General features: G+C 40.8%; 2 protein-coding genes across 4 annotated transcripts; one reads left to right on the forward strand and one right to left on the reverse strand.

The window, feature by feature from the left end:
- The first annotated feature begins 262 nt into the window (after nucleotides 1-262).
- LOC135502147 (RNA-binding protein 7-like) lies at nucleotides 263-3,441 on the forward strand. Its single transcript, XM_064794772.1, has 2 exons — nucleotides 263-414; nucleotides 567-3,441. Exons 1-2 carry the CDS (start codon nucleotides 328-330, stop codon nucleotides 1,473-1,475), a joined length of 996 nt encoding a protein of 331 aa, XP_064650842.1. The 5' UTR covers nucleotides 263-327; the 3' UTR covers nucleotides 1,476-3,441.
- Nucleotides 3,442-6,134: 2,693 nt separating this feature from the next.
- On the reverse strand, nucleotides 6,135-15,969 carry LOC135502095 (beta-galactosidase-1-like protein 2). 3 transcript variants are annotated; one of them, XM_064794654.1, is made up of 15 exons: nucleotides 15,955-15,969; nucleotides 15,008-15,174; nucleotides 14,570-14,734; nucleotides 14,140-14,248; nucleotides 13,905-13,997; nucleotides 13,420-13,519; nucleotides 12,215-12,370; nucleotides 11,306-11,455; nucleotides 11,024-11,122; nucleotides 10,820-10,929; nucleotides 10,188-10,424; nucleotides 9,858-10,042; nucleotides 9,483-9,600; nucleotides 9,098-9,214; nucleotides 6,135-8,805 (listed from the first exon to the last, which is right to left on the reverse strand). In XM_064794654.1, exons 1-15 carry the CDS (start codon nucleotides 15,958-15,960, stop codon nucleotides 8,725-8,727), a joined length of 1,893 nt encoding a protein of 630 aa, XP_064650724.1. In that variant the 5' UTR covers nucleotides 15,961-15,969; the 3' UTR covers nucleotides 6,135-8,724. The 3 variants fall into 3 exon arrangements, with proteins under 3 accessions (XP_064650724.1, XP_064650723.1, XP_064650722.1); XM_064794653.1 differs by lacking the exon at nucleotides 13,420-13,519 and adding an exon at nucleotides 12,684-12,774 and having other exon boundaries at nucleotides 15,652-15,969; XM_064794652.1 differs by having other exon boundaries at nucleotides 15,652-15,969.
- Nucleotides 15,970-16,137: the final 168 nt, after the last annotated feature.

Genomic DNA, 16,137 nt, shown 5'->3' on the forward strand with positions numbered 1-16,137 from the left:
ATGATGATGATGATGATGATGATGATTTACACGAGAGCATTCTTGTCTGAACACATGCGGGAGGTGGACGGTAAACCGGATTGATCATTCCAATGGCCTAATAGGATGACACATTTTCTTTGGGACAATAAATAACCATTACACTGAACTACACCCGCCGAGAGGCTTGTTTAGATAACGCCGTATTTTGACCAATCAAATTTGAGGGAACTCGGTTTCCCCGAAAACAAGAAAGCAGCCTCGTTTTAGGAATGATGATTACTTCCTGTTAAATTTGGCGAAAATTTCGATTTTTCGCCTCAAATAAACGTCAAATTCTCCGCCAGAATGGAAGATTCTAAAGATCGTACACTTTGGGTCGGAAATGTATCAGATGAAACTACCGAGGAGTTGCTTTATGAGCTTTTTTTGCAGGTAGGATTTGTGATTTTGACCCTTATTTACGTTCCATGATTCTGACGAAACCCCCGATTCTTGCACTACATGCACGACACTGCATGTGCATACTGTGTACGGCATTATCAGTAGCCTATATCAATGTCTCTTAATACTCTTTGTTATTTCAGGCGGGACCTTTGGAAAGAGTGACCATACCCAAGGACAGAGAAACTGGAAAACAGAAGAAATTTGCATTTATTACATTCAAACATGAACACTCTGTGCCATTTTGTATCAACATCTTCGATGGTGTCTATCTCCACCAGCGCAGATTACAAATCAAGACAAGGAACGGATCTGTTCATACTTCCGGGAAGAATCCCGTCGACGCTGATAAGTGGGGGATAGGACTTTTACCACATCAAAGTAAAGGTCATGGATTGGTAAAACCAAAAAATCCTCCTTTGAATAAAGTTGCTTTAAGAAATGGACGCAGTTCGGACTCTAATAGTGAGAGCGACCAGGATACTTATAATAATAACGGAGATGAGTATGATACAAGAAGGGTTGTAAACGCAGACCCAGGTTTCCTCATGCCTCCACCACAGGGAATGCCCGTCCAGATGTTGGGATATCAGGGCCCAGGTCCCCGGAACTATCAGCGGTCACAAACCTGGCCAGGAGTTATGGAGCTTCCTGATGATCCAAACTCGAATAACGGTCCTAATAACTATGATTCCCGGCCGAAACAAAAATATGATGAAAGGTTTAATGAGCACGATTCTCGAGATGCAAGTCGTGATTCGCGGGAAGTTAAACGTCGCAGGTTTGAAGAACACTCGCCACGCGATCGTGATGGCGGTAGGAATGTCATTCGTGATCATGATCGGAGTCGGAGTAATAGGAATAGTAGCTACGATCGCCAGCGGAGCTACGAGCGCACCGACCGGGGTGGCCCTGTTGATAATCAGATACAGCAGATGGCTAATCTGCAGATGCAGATGATTCAGCAGCAGCAGATGCAGAATGTTCATGGGCGAAGTTATGGGGGGCCGTCTCAGCATTACTCTGGTAATGGTGGGTACAGGCGGTATTAAAAACCTGGTTGTCAGGCGACAAAGCTACTCTTTTGGAGAAGCTACTTTTACACATACTTTGACAAAGTTATATTCCCACATGGCATGGTACAAGCAAAAGGAACAGATGCAGTGCCTGCGTTACCTCCCGGTTATGCCTCACTCACCCTAAAGCAAGACTTGCCAAAGGTGGCCTGAATTGAACAACAGTTTTAATATTGAGATGACCTTTGGTCATGTACATTTTGTACCTTTGTAAATTTGTTAAGAATGTTTTAAATAGTATTTCACATCTGTTTTAGGCGCACAGAAATTTTATTTATGTGGTCTGTTGTGAGATGGATGATTTTTTCCCTGTACATTTCGGTATTTGAGGAGCAGTGGATCCTTTGGAAGTGATTGAGACAAACGGCCAAGCAGGGAGCCAGAAGGCCTTAAATTGTGAATGATTGGGACTACAATGTACTAGACAGTATCCACTTCAAAACACACTCTGACTTTGTCTGACAAATCCTTCGACCTTCTCTCTTAGTCTTATAAAGGCTGCTGCAGTACCTGTGTTGGAACTAAAAAGATTTTTAAATATTATTAGACAAACTAAAAAAAGAGATAATCAAGTTGCTTAGACTGATATCTTTGGATTGCTATGGAAATCAGGGAACCCAGATGCCTAGCTCAGAGTCTGAGAGCAGTGCGGTGGACTTGTATTCCAAAGTTTGTTGGGGAGAAGCCCAGTCAAAGCAACGTGATTTTTCTTGGTCTAATTAAATCAATTTTTCAGATATAGTTTACTTGATTGTTGAATCAACATTAGCAGAGGAATCACTGCGAGCTGATGATTGGCGTCAATTAACATCGAGCCAAATGGGCATTTTCTGTTTTTAACTACTCAAAGTACTTTTAGAAACTGGCAGCCAATTTTAACCACCTTTTTTGTGCTGGGCAGCTTTGGTGTAAATATTTACAGATCCATATTTTAAGATTCTGATTTGTCTGATTTATTATTGGGCGTCTGAATATGCTTTTAAGTTGCTCAATCATGAATGTGAGCTCGAGTGAGTATCAAAGTTCCTCCTATATTCTTGCCTTCACCTGATGAATTATTTCACATTGATGAATGATGTTGTCTGCGTATATATTCTGCTGATTTTCACTGGTTGTATTCATTTTGCTATGTTACGGAAAGCTGTAATTCTGCCTGTTCTACAAGTATGTCAAGGTCCTGTTTCAAGGTGATTTTAATGCACATGTAGATGTGGATGTACATGTACAATGTCTCATGTCAATTAGTTATCCAAGTTTTCCATACTGTATTTACATGTAGTTATTGGCCACACTAATTACCAACTAAAACAGACTAAAACTAAATTGCCGTTTGCTTGAAATTTCTTTCAAAGTTGTCAGTGACATTTATAAATGTCAGGGAAGGTTGACTTTGGTTGGTAATTAGAAGGACCCTTTATTATTTTTCTCATCTTTCACAGTATGTTCTTCCTTTGTTCTGTACTTCCGAATTATATTGTCCTTGGCACTTATGTTTTTTGGCTCTCACTTTTAAATTGCTGGTTATAAACTTTGTCTAGTGGTTGCTACTTAGTGGGTGTATAGTGGTAGTATTCTGTATTGTAATAAGTTTGCAATTTGAGATTGTTAGGAGTTTCAACTGTTGTACACTATGGAGTATAGGTACACTGTATCCAAAGATATTCTATCATAGCAATTGTGTCATCACCAATGAGGAACCGGCATTAAGATAAATGCCAGTGGCGGCGCCACAATCGATCGTACCTTCTGACGCCATGACGTCATTTTCTGGTCTGTTGACGTCGCATGAGGTCAATCACGGGAAACCATTGCGTACATTTTTGCACAGGATTTCAACAACAGAAAACGTGCCCAATAACTGGCATCGCGCATATTTTCCGCAAAATTATCTTAAGAAACTGATAGCTCAATAGATTTAAAACAGGAAGATGCAAACGTCGCCGAAATCGGTCGAAAATAAGCGATCGTTTTCGGGCTCAGAAATAACATGATAATGCATTGGAAATGGAGAGTTTTGGTATGATCGATTGCAGCGCCACGCGGCGGATAAATCGCGCCGGTTCCTCATTGAATGAGCTAATCGATACCAGGATGTATGTGCAGGCAAAATAACTGAAGTCAAGAGTCAGGCTTGGACTTTGTCCTCATTCCTAGTGAAAAACTCGAGGCCTACTTTGGCTGGTTTTTGTTTTGGGAATTTGATGAAACTGACAAATCTTTACCGTATTTGCTGCATTAACTGCACAGCCTGGTCCGATTGTCATCATCAGGCGTCCCGAGTTTGGCCTTTGCCTTAGTCTGATCTGTCATACTAAAAAACTTCTTTGAGGACTTTGAATCAATACATACAGTTGACAGAAATTAGAACAAAATTTCCCGATTTTGTACCTTGTTGACTGCGCATACTCATGAATGATCACCTCGGCCTAATCTGGCATGCACATGAGTATACCGAATACAAAATATTTGAATCTATTTCCAAATTCTGTCACTTGTGGCGCTGGTTCAGACCCCTGAAAGAAGTATTCTTTGTTGCCTTTGAAACTTCCAGCTTCGTTTTCTTCCATTTGTTATATTTTTTCATTCACTTGTTTTTTAAGTCGATTCACTGGCACTTTGGCTTATGTTTTTCTGTTGGTGGTCAGAGGCAAAGTGAGGTGAGATCACCCTAGCTTGATAATACAACAAACTCAAAGATTGACAGTTTGCTGTCGAAATTGAAAATCAAGTATTTGAAGAATTGTCAAGTCGAAACAACTCCCACCCACCCCCACCACCCGGCACAGTATTTTGCTCTCTGGCCAGTGACAGATTAAACTTTGCCACGTTATACCGAGTCTTTGATGGTTTCTGCATGTGAGTGAATGAACATGTATTTGAGAATGTGCATGTAGTTGTTATATATTAGTCCTGATAAAGTTTGTCTTGAAATGTTAGCAATATCTGACTCTGTCACTTTATAGTGTTGTTTTTCAGTCTAAGTCATCAACTTTGTATTTTTGTACTCCCTCAAGTCCAATCCTTGAACACATTGGATACTAATTTTTCCATTAGATATTCGAAAATATGCAAAATGGTGAACAATCAGGACACGTTATGCTTTAGTGTTCGAGCAGATTCTGTCTCGGGGCTACTTTTATGATGCATTTAATGATGTTGATGATTAATCGAAAAAGACTAAATTGATTAAAAAAACGTAAAAACTTCAGTCATCTGACTGTTGCTCTTTTGGGTTGTCCTAAAATATTGAAAATACTAAAATATTATTTGGCATGGTTTCTTGAAAATGACCGTGTTTTTAATAACAATATAAAGCATTTTAAGGAATTGAATAATTATTTTTTAACAGTCAATGAGTATGAAATTTCAAATAAATATAAGTTGATCTAATATACAAAATCAATGTTGTTTTTTTTTATTGTTTTCATTCAGTAGCCTGAACTTCACCTCGTAGAATAAGTGTTGGGGCTTGCAGGTACATGTATAGTGGATACAACAAAAGAATCGCCCTGAAAACTTATTCTACATTCTGTACAAGGTGAGTTGTGGCCGTGATATATAGGAAATTATCAGGTAGTATACCATCATTAGGCACTGTTGGAGTTGATCAAAAAGCAACGACTGTAGAATACCGACAATCGATTGTGACAGTTTATCTAATGGACACCAATGGCCATCAAAGCCTATTGAATGTGGGGTGCCGACAGTGTAGATTATGATAATACGACTACTGGCCACCGATCCCCACTGGCTGTGGAAAAGATAATGCAGACTGTGACTACATCTACTGGCTACCAATCCCCACTGGCTGTGGAAAAGATAATGGAGACTGTGACTACATCTACTGGCTACCAATCCCCACTGGCTGTGGAAAAGATAATGCAGACTGTGACTACATCTACTGGCTACCAATCCCCACTGGCTGTGGAAAAGATAATGGAGATTGTGACTACATCTACTGGCTACCAATCCCCACTGGTTGTGGAAAAGATAATGGAGACTGTGACCACATCTACTGGCTACCAATCCCCACTGGCTGTGGAAAAGATAATGGAGACTGTGACCACATCTACTGGCTACCAATCCCCACTGGTTGTGGAGCAGACAATATGGATTGACACAAGACAAGACATCTATTGACCAACAATCCTCATTGATAGTGGAATGCGGACTATGGAGACTGTGACAATGCATGCACCGGTGACCAGGGCATAAATGACTGTTCATCCCTCCCACGAGTCATCCGGGCCAAATGTATGAGCATGTCCTCATGAAGGTCACCTCATCCTGCCAGTCAACTACAAACTGATAAGATACCGAAATACTCAAAACCACAAAATCTTTTTTGTGTTGCCTAGTAGTACAGTAGAACTTCCCCTAGTGGACATCACTCTATTAAGGACAACCTCTCTGTTAAGGACACAAGTTTTGGTCCCAAATTCGTTGTTTCCATTTAACCTGACCTCTCTCATCCGGACACCTCTCTATTATGAAGAACATTTGTCAGTCCTAAGGGTGTCCTTAATAGAGAGATTCTACTGTATATGCCAAGTACATAACATTCATAAAAATCACAAGAGGTCAAAGTGGACTTCTTTGAAGGTCAAATATTACAGAAAAAGTGGATACAATATATAAATGTACATATTTTATTTTATGATTTACAAAAGATTTTACACTCTTAAGTGCAATCATAGGAGCCTTCTTGTCAAGACCACAGGTGTGTACCATTACCGTACATGCAGCATCCTGTTACAAATTTACACAAAAAACCCTGCCAATATTGTATAAAGGGGTTATCCCTTGGAAATCTCGCTTCTAGCCAAAGCATGCTGAAACCTACTGCAGCTGATTCAGCCCCGCCCATCCATCTGGTTGTCTGAAGACAGTGCAGAAGGAAAGAAACTACCCATCCTTTTCCAAGCAGCATATGGAACGGGTCTAAGTCAAGTTTACAATTCGGTAGACTAAAAAAGTGATAGCTTCTATAGCATTTATAAATTTACTAATTACCGGTACTTTACAAAGCGCGGTTTCTGTGACTATAAGCACACATATCATCAATAAACATTTTAATAAATAGAATAGAATCAATTGTGGAGGTCTGACAGAACACATACCTAAGCCACGGCAGATTTTATACCTGCTTGCATATGTGGATAATGTTGTTCACAGCAATAATTATTATGCTAGCTATGCTATGCTTCCAAACAAAGCTATCTCACCTCAAATGTCCCCACCCAACCCGAACCAGCCCAGTTCAGCCCAAAACACCAAGCCCAGCCCACTCCAACCAGCTTTCATCGAATAACAAAGATAAAGGAAGACAAAGCACATAAAAAGCTATTAACAATCAGGAAAACTTGACAAAAATTTCCATCAAATGGCACAATTATGCAAGTATAATAAAGTTAAATTTATAAAGCGCTGTTTCCATTTGAAAATGTTCAAAAGCGCTCCCCACTATAGTTGACAGTCATTAGTTGCGTGAGAAATGTTTTCTGAAAAGCTCAGTTTTTAGAGCCTTCCTGAACTTGTTCAGAGTGTCCTCCTGGCGTAGGCCTTGGCCGAGAGAGTTCCAAGCCAATGCGGCCCAAGTACTACATACCTGGTCGTGCTAAAAGGAGCACTGGTTTTATTCCTGAGGCAAAAGACACAATACATTATAGGTGTCCTATACAGCTTTTGATTTTCATTTTGAAATTCAGCTGTAGTCTATTTCACTATAAAAATTTTGATTTTTTTAGTTTTGAAAAAGCAAACTGTCCTTTTCATGTTAAATTCTTAAACCTCAATATCAGTGAATCAGACAATGGGTGATATGAATAAAGACTAGCAAATGCTTTTATCTAAAACTCCATGTACATTTACACTTGGCCTTTCTGTACAAAATTGAAGTAAAAGCATTTGCTAGCCTTTATTCATATCACCCAATAACTACGTAGTGCATTTCTTATAATTCAAATGAACATACATGTAGTCCATATACTCTTATACAACTAATTTCAAAGCGATTGTGATTAAATTAATCCAACCTATCATAATCCATTTCTGTTGGACAAGTATATCCCATTGATAATCAATAATTGTGCATCAAATACTAGCCGCACTTACACCACCTGAAAATGGACCACCAATCTTGGTTCGGGAACCAATGCCGCACCATCGAAAATCCACCAAGCGCTTACACCAGCGCTGCAGCTAGTTATAAAATCCGGCTACAGATGGCGCGCAAACAATAAGCAGAACGCGGAAAGCCTTGGCAGAAAGCGCCATTTCGAAAGCGCCGCCTGGAGCCGAACCATCTAACTAGCTAATTGCCGATCCATTTGCGCGTACACCACGACAAAGCCGAGCTTTTAACAAGCCGGGCGAATTTGGACCATCAAGCTTGGTGGGACAAATTCGCTCGGCAATTTGTATCGGCAATGGATTGCCGAACCAATTTGTCGCGGCAATGTGGTGGTGTAAGTGCAATTGGTCCACCAATATTTCGTGGTGTAAGCACAGCTATGATCAATCGTTACACATCTCGTAAGGATCTGATGGCATCTGTTTCCAGGCATGATACGTAGAAATTGTACAAAAAAACATCTGTCAAAACCTTGTGACACAACCATCAAGCAACAGCTCTCCATAAGCACTTTCCGCTGATCACCATCAGTTTCTTGAGTCTCGTTTTTGGAAAAAGTTTGGAATCAAAATGGCACCCTAATCATTGAATGAATGAATGAATGAATATAAGAATTTCTATAACGCCTGAATTAAAAGAAAAACTTAAATTCTCAGGCGCTTTACAAAGCAAAACACTCCCTGAAAAGGTGTTGTTTCAGGAGAGTTTTGAAAATGTCTATGGAACCAGCAAGCCTGATGTTGGAAGGTAGCTGGTTCCATAGAACCGGTGATGACTTGTGAAAAGAACGGTCACCAAAGGTTTTGCACTTAGTGCGAGGGACCACCAAAGTTGGAGCAATAACAGAGCGGAGATGGTAGGTGGAATGGTGCCTCAGTCTGACCATATCACACAGGTACGCAGGTGCGACTCCATGTATTGCCTTATATGTAAATAAAAGCACTTTGAAAACAATCCTGTATTTAACAGGAAGACTTAAGGTCATAAACCTTGACTATCAAGGTTTACTCTAGTTGCTGGAGACCTGCATAACATAAGGTTGAGGCCTTTAAAATATTTTGACCCTTTTGGAAAATTTTAATCATCGTTGAGTTAAGGTTTCTCGGGTCCCAGCAAAGGTGTATCAAGGAGCTTTACAGCGCGTAGAGGCTTATGAAGTTCAAAGATGATAATCTGGAAAAGATAAGGCGATCATTTAGAAGTATGAACTGTGCTATGGGTCCACTCTGAAGGCAGTAGAGTAGGCCACTATTAAGAAGACTGAAAACTTTTGAAGCAAGCAAATTTAGAGCAATTCTAGAGTGGAAGCCACATCGAGTTGGTGGAAGGAGAAGAGGAGGAAGACACTGTACGAGATTGAAGGGGACGCAAACCTAAGAGGGCCAACAGCATTGATGGATATGCCTGTGGCCTCACAACTGGTGCAATGGTAGACAGAGTCGCCTTGGTTATCTGTTGAATTTACCTCATTTTTGCCATGCCGCAGCAATGGTCCAGGTAGATATAATGTTTTTTGTGGCCCAACGTCCCAGTATCGACCAAGGTTGAAATTGTTGATGAACACAACACCTTTGGACCAACCCTGAAATAGAAATACAAGGTAAACTTTCAGTCCAATCAAATGCTTGTCATATTTCAACGCATATCTGATTTGGCTGAATTAATAATTGGGAAAGCTAAGTACAGAATTCGAATTTTCCAAAAATTTTGATCAAATGCATGAAGAACACCCATTTTGTGTGTCAGTGTACAGCTAACACCCCCCCCCCCCTGAGTCGCTTTGAGTCGCATTTCCAGCAGGCCACTATGTAACAAGTTCACATATGTACTGGGTCTTCAAGGATACTCACTGTCATGTCAACAAAGGTATCCTGAGGGGACACATCTGGAATGTTGAGTTCACCCGCATGCACAAATGGCATGTTCTCCACTGTTTCAAATGTTTTCCAACTGGATGACTTAGATAAACTGAAAATAACACACATACACTATTTCATAAAAGAAGACGATAATTCAGATGTCTCAGACACCTGACATTGACAGCCACAATAGTTAATTCTTGAAAATCATGCGGTTAAACATGATTTGCCAGGACATGGCATGGAGCTTTTTCATGGTGAACACTACATGGGCTGCCGTTACTGAGCATAATCAATTTTAGGAATTAGTGCCTATATCAGAACCTGCTCCAAGATAAACAACAGAAAGAAAATGATTTGTCGTACCTGTCTACAAATGGTTTTTTGAACTCCAGCGGCACAATCTGCCAATGTGTGATGATTTTCCCATCGACATTAACGTCTGCTACGAGACCTTTCCTTTGGGAATTAATCGACAAGTCATTGTGTCTGAAGTAATTGACACGACCGAGGTTTTCCACCAGGACCTCTAAATCATTCATGTTACTCATCTGAAATAATGATCAAGGAATACAATCATGATTAGAATCTTGAAAGTGCTGCCTTCATAGGAAAAGTGTCCTAATCACAGGTACATGGATAGCAGAAGTAAATCACAGATATGAACTCACTGAAGTTTAATTGAAATCGACATACCGGAATATTAGTTGTCTCTATGTTAAACTCCTTATCTTTCGTTTTCCAATCGAACGTTCCAAGATGGTGCCCGTTCAGGAAGACTTGTGCCCGATCCTTTATGCTGTGTTGGAACTTTAGGACGCGCCCCCTCGCTATGGCCGTCCGGTAGAGGACGAATCCATATCCTTGGCCACCATGGTTGTTCATGTCTAAATATTCCATGGGGAGCGTTCCTGTCTTGGTGGTGATCCCAATCTGTCAAAAGGAATAATCGTTAGCGTTGATCGAGAACCTACCAATGAACAATCATCTAAATAAATTCAAAAGGGTTTGCTTTTTCTTATCACCAATTCCAGCCTCTTGCCCTTTGCAAAGAAGTGATCAGTGATCACGTTGACCTGTGATCAATGTCAGACTCGGTGATTACTGATTTGTAGGTGTGCCACATGACCGAGCTCTTCACGGAGTTGTCCAGCTGTCCGTGCGGGATTTTCCACACTACAGAGAAAACGTGGCATGTGGTGCACCTCTTGGCAACTTGGGGAATCATTTGCTAGGGTGAAAAAGCCGCAATCATAATCCCAGGTAGCAGCAATCTAAATTGTTCATTTGTACGGCAGTTCATAGAGTAATCTCCAAAGACTACTTACTGTGGTATGGTGGAGCATATCCTTCAAGGCCATAGACTTTGTAAACAGCACCTCTCCATACGCTTTGGGTTTGATATGCACATCTAAATGTCTCTTAAAATAGGCACCACCTGTAAATGAAGATCGGATTTATAATTTCATGTTAGAGAATATTCATTTTGACTGTCTGGACTAAACTCCTTCCGAAGATGATAGTTAACTTACCTTCTTTTACACCCTGGGGATAAAACTTCTGCATCAGTTCCCGTATCTTGTAACACTTATCGGTTGGGTCGCCTTGTTCATTGAGAGCAGCGTCATAATCTGGAACAAATACGAAAACTGTGAGTGGGCCCAATAGCTCGAAAGCTGTATTTTCAAACAGATAATACAGCAGCTTTTAAACAGTGCTTTTCATAAACTAGCATCCGTTTTAGCGCCCTTGCTCTCACCATAATTTACGGTGGACTTGTATCCATGAGCAGCAGAAAATCAATATGACCTTACCATAACTAGTTATAGTGGGCTTGTAGTCATTTTTAGCAGGATCACCGTTGGCACCATTCCAGAAACCAAAGTTGGTCCCACCGTGGAACATGTAGAAGTTGATGCCTTGCGCTCCGGCCTTCAGCACCTCTCGGACATTATCCTCAAACTCTGAAATAATAACAAACTGAATGAATTCTATTCTGTTCTCATCAATAATTCATGTTCAATGGTATCTGGGTGATGATGCACACACCAGCGATTGAACAATCCAGTCTAGAACTCGCTGACCATCACCAGGATATCTGGCTGTGCCTTCTTGGACCATTCAAACCTGGCTTGGCCTGACACGAGTCATGACTCACGAGCCCAATGACAACTTCCTTTCAATGCCAATAACGCAGGCCCAAGTGGTCGAACGACCCTGTCCGGAAATCCCGATCGAGCTGAGCTTTCTTGGATCATTCAAACTTGGCTTTTTCCAAGTTATCTAAGGCCATAGGAATGATTAATCCTGTTTACCGTCCGAGTGATTTAAAAAGATGATGAGGTTTTTTTTCATTTTTCATTATTCATTATCGGTTTACAGTCTGATTTACTGGTCAAAACACGCGATTCAGCAAGTTCCAGTAAATGGAAATCAGGTCGGTCATCAACATGAGGCATTGAAAAATGTCATTATTATGATGAAGAGCCTACCCTGCCAAGTTTTTATTGTGTTTTTCAATCATTTAAGGTAAAGATGAACCACTGGAAAGATTATTTAAATAAAAAAATGATGGCAACAATAAAATAAATAGATTTTTTTTAAAATAATGAAAATATTTCATGTTCGCTCAGAACCCATGCGGGAGGTGGACAGTAAACAGGATTAATAATTCCCATGGCCTAATGCTCCAACACAAGACACGACTCAGTCAAACGACTTACTTTCAATGCTATCCGTGTGATGGTGCTCACCCCAGTGGTCGAACCACCCTGTCCAGAACTCGCCGACCATCAAAGGGACATCGGGCTGTGCTTTCTTCGACCATTCAAACATGGTTTGACCCCATCTCCACTCTTTGAAATTCACGACAGACGGCACTGAAACAGAAGGATGAATCAATATTTTGTCTGTAAATAAGCCTCGTCTACATAAACAAACTTTTCTTTGGTCGCAAACAGCAGGAAAATTGGAGTTTGGTCATGTTTGAAACAAAGCAAGCAGGAGTTTTGTGATGTGGACGAGTTGCGCAACACAAGGACACAGCAGCGCAAGTCTACCATTTGTGGCATTGCTCCCATATGACAATAAACATGAGCTTTTCTACGCCCTTTTTTTCAAGAATGACCCAAATTTTTTCAATCTAAAGTTGCAGAGTAATGTGAGCGTCCAGTTCATGAGAAGTAAACATACAAGTTGGTGTAAAGCCATGCTCATATCCTTTCCGTCCACCGAACCCGTCGGATAAAAACATGAGTTCAGTTACGCCTTTTTTCTTCATGACCTGAAGTGCAAGGGAGAAGAATACTGTATAAGGTGTTGTCAGTTGATAGAGGTGTTAGTCAAGGGAAGAAGGGCAGGTCAATTCCTGTTTCAAGTCGTCTCAGAAAGTTGCTATAACTTTCACACCTCATCCAGTCTCTCACTGGGACCAGAATAGCCTTGAACCAGCAAATATGATACCGTAGTTTTCATGATCATGCATGGGATAGTGGCGTCACTGTTGGTTGGTGACAGGAATGTTCCACGCAAACTCAAATCAGGAACTGACCTTTACTGTTATGGGACTGGCGAGGAAAAAGGAAATTTCAGAAAACTTCAGCGTGTCAAAACGAAAAGGCAGTCAATCAAAATGACATTTCAATGTGTGTTTGAGGTAGATTTTTGAATAGAAATTGATACCTCACTGTCAGCAATACTCAGGTGGAGCTGACACCTTGGTTTTCGCCGACATTTCAGCTCCACCCTTGCAGTTGCGGTGAGACAACCAATGCTTCCACTTGGTATCAATTCCTGGGCCCAAAATTTCCCGCTGATTTTCAAACTTTGAAAAAACCATCAATAGCAATAGCATAACATTCTGAAATTTCCTCTCAAGGTAAGGTTCTCAGTCCTGTTGGCAGGAGGGATGCAATACCATAGTACATACTAGAACCCACATATCCATGTTCATAAGCCATCCGACCATCGTTCTCCCCCTCTCCATCAGATACAAACATCAACTCCGTCACACCCTTACGCTTCATGACCTGAAAATCAGTCACCACAAAATGAACTATGGTCGCTCTAATGACACAGCATACCATGTTTTTGAAATTATCGGCATATTTCACAAACCAATTGCAAACAGCTACGGGTGAAATCAAATTAAGCTGAATAACAAATTATCATGACAATGCTAGCGACAACAGCTGATGAGATTTTAATCATCTTGTATACAGTGTGTATCAGTATGTTACACTTTAAAAAAATAGCTGTGCAGTTTCAGACAATTGGTTAATTTGGTGCTAGATGTAAGTAAAAACAAGCTCAGACTAACCAAGTCTGAAAAATCATTCATCTACAACCGGCTTTTTAATCTAGATAAAATGTGTGAAAAATGACAATAAATGCAATATGTGGCACTAGACTTACATCTTTGAGATAGTTCAAGTAGATATGGCTGTCACCAAATGAACCATATTCATTCTCAACTTGCCATGCGATGATCGGGCCACCTTTGGAGTACTGTAGGGAAGAAATAAGAGATTATTGTCCTTTTTGTTAGAAAAAGGCAATGTACAGAAAAAGCCATAAGTGGCTGGGAAAATTTGCCAGTATTTTTCTCTCTGTGACGGGTCACATGTAACATAAACCATTTGATATTTACCTGTAAGTCAATGAGCTGCTTGATAATCTGCTCCAGGTATATCTCGGTAGCCTTCAGGTAAGGTTGATACATCGTACGCACCTCCATGGCCTTGTCAGCAAGTAGCCAGCTAAAAGAAAAGCAAGAGGCTGATAAAGCTATACGCCAAACACATTCATGTTCGTCACCGCTTGAAAATAAATACTTTTTCTTGGTGCCAAGCATGGCTATGAATAAAACATCTTATTTTCAGGTTTTATGGCCAATGACTTCAAGTATCTATGGATTCTTATAAGGGCAAAACAGTCCCATTAAGTTGCTGAACACCTTTATATTCTACCATACTCCCTGGTCCCACTTGGCACAGATACATAGGGTTCGGGATGGATAATGACGAGTTGGCTAGCTTGCTTTGCAAGTTTAACAAAGCAGTGGATGTTGTGAAACCTACCTTGGTAGTCCACCATATTCCCACTCTGCACAGATATAGGGTCCTGGACGGATAATCACATGCAGGTCAGCCTCCTTTGCCAGTTCAACAAAGCGGCGAATGTTAAGGAATTCTTCAAAGTTGAATTGACCTCGAATCTCCTCATGCATGTTCCAAGGAACATACCTGAAATGTCAACGAAGGGGATAGAGCTGGGACTTCTGGATCCTTTTCAGAGACGTCCCTAAGTTGTGGGATGGTGATGGAGCTATCGGTACATTGTACAGACCTTGTTCCAAACACAGCGGCCCATATTCCTGCAGTAAGTTGCAGCTCGGGAGGATACCCTTTAACTGAACATGTTACTTAGTCCAAGAGCAGATTTTTGAGAAAGTGCGTGGTCTAGTATCAATATGCATAGTAGCAAAAGTAAGCCAGACTGGCCAAAGTGATACTAACGTCTCAACAGTGTTCAAGCCACATGCTTTTATCTTCTTCAGTCTGTCCAGCCAATAAACTGGATGAACTCTAAAATAATGCATGGCACCACTCATAATCTTCAAATTCTTCCCTTCAAGGTAGAACTTTGCATCCTTGTACATCAGGCCCTCACGTATCTGGGGTTTCTGAAAGAGATACTCGGAATATATCAATATCATCAATCAAAGCGCTTCACACCAACTGTCACTATTAGGTCTCTACAGTGAGAAACGATGAGTTGGCCATGGTGTTAAGATGTTATCAAGTTATCAAGCAACAACAGTAGAGGAACAGACATCAGGTTAGAATATTTATTTGGCTTAAAACTGAAAAGCAAAATACAAAACACCACGCCCACCAATTTTAAATGACGATGTGCCCAAAAGGAAGAAGACCCTTGGCTTTGCCCGATACGCCAGTACAACCCAGTCCCAGGGTCGAGTCGACAAACAAACCAACTTACTTTTACGGTGATGCCAGAAAATGACTCTAGAGCCACTGTCTGGTATCTTTAACCATGAAGATCTATTGAAATTAAAGAAAGATGGTTTGTTTTGCCGACCCGTACCAGACAGCATTTTCTACAACACACAGACAGTACAGAGATAAACTCGTTTACTAACATCCTTTATGATTTGTCCAACTTTTATGGCACGCTGATCATGCAAGTTTTCGATTTGCTGTTGGGCTTCACTTGGGTTCTGAAGGGAGGCTTTCGAAAGTTCGCCAGCCCCAAAGGTGATTCTGTACATCAAATACAAAGCTACACAGACGCACACTCCCACGCCGACCATCCGAATCGACAGCCTCCTACCAAACAAAGTCGCCGGGTTCATGTTTCTATGCAAAATTTCACGATCTGAATGAAAAAATGTGGTTTATTTCGTGAAATATTTCAAGAAATCCAGAAAAGATTATCAGACTACCTCCATTTTGTCCACGTTGCGCCTCCTTTTGCAAGTTTGAAGGGAGAGTCTTCTCAACCTCGTCCCGAATATTGGTAACTAAAAAATATGGAATACCGAATTCCTGGTACGACTCAAGGTACGACTGGTTGGCACGGCGTGGTCTTTGATCGAGACTTAACAAGCGTGTGACTTACTGTCAAG

This window comes from Lineus longissimus, chromosome 18, assembly GCF_910592395.1.
Source record: "Lineus longissimus chromosome 18, tnLinLong1.2, whole genome shotgun sequence".
Taxonomy (NCBI): Eukaryota; Metazoa; Nemertea; class Pilidiophora; order Heteronemertea; family Lineidae; genus Lineus; species Lineus longissimus.

Coding starts and splice junctions, on each gene's coding strand:
- LOC135502147 (XM_064794772.1), top strand. CDS start 328: ATGGAAGATTCTAAAGATCGTACACTTTGGGTCGGAAATGTATCAGAT. Junction 415..566: donor TTTATGAGCTTTTTTTGCAG/GTAGGATTTGTG, acceptor TTGTTATTTCAG/GCGGGACCTTTGGAAAGAGT.
- LOC135502095 (XM_064794652.1), bottom strand. CDS start 15,864: ATGAACCCGGCGACTTTGTTTGGTAGGAGGCTGTCGATTCGGATGGTC. Junction 10,043..10,187: donor TAGAGACAACTAATATTCCG/GTATGTCGATTT, acceptor TCATTATTTCAG/ATGAGTAACATGAATGATTT. Junction 9,215..9,482: donor ATACCTTTGTTGACATGACA/GTGAGTATCCTT, acceptor TTTCTATTTCAG/GGTTGGTCCAAAGGTGTTGT.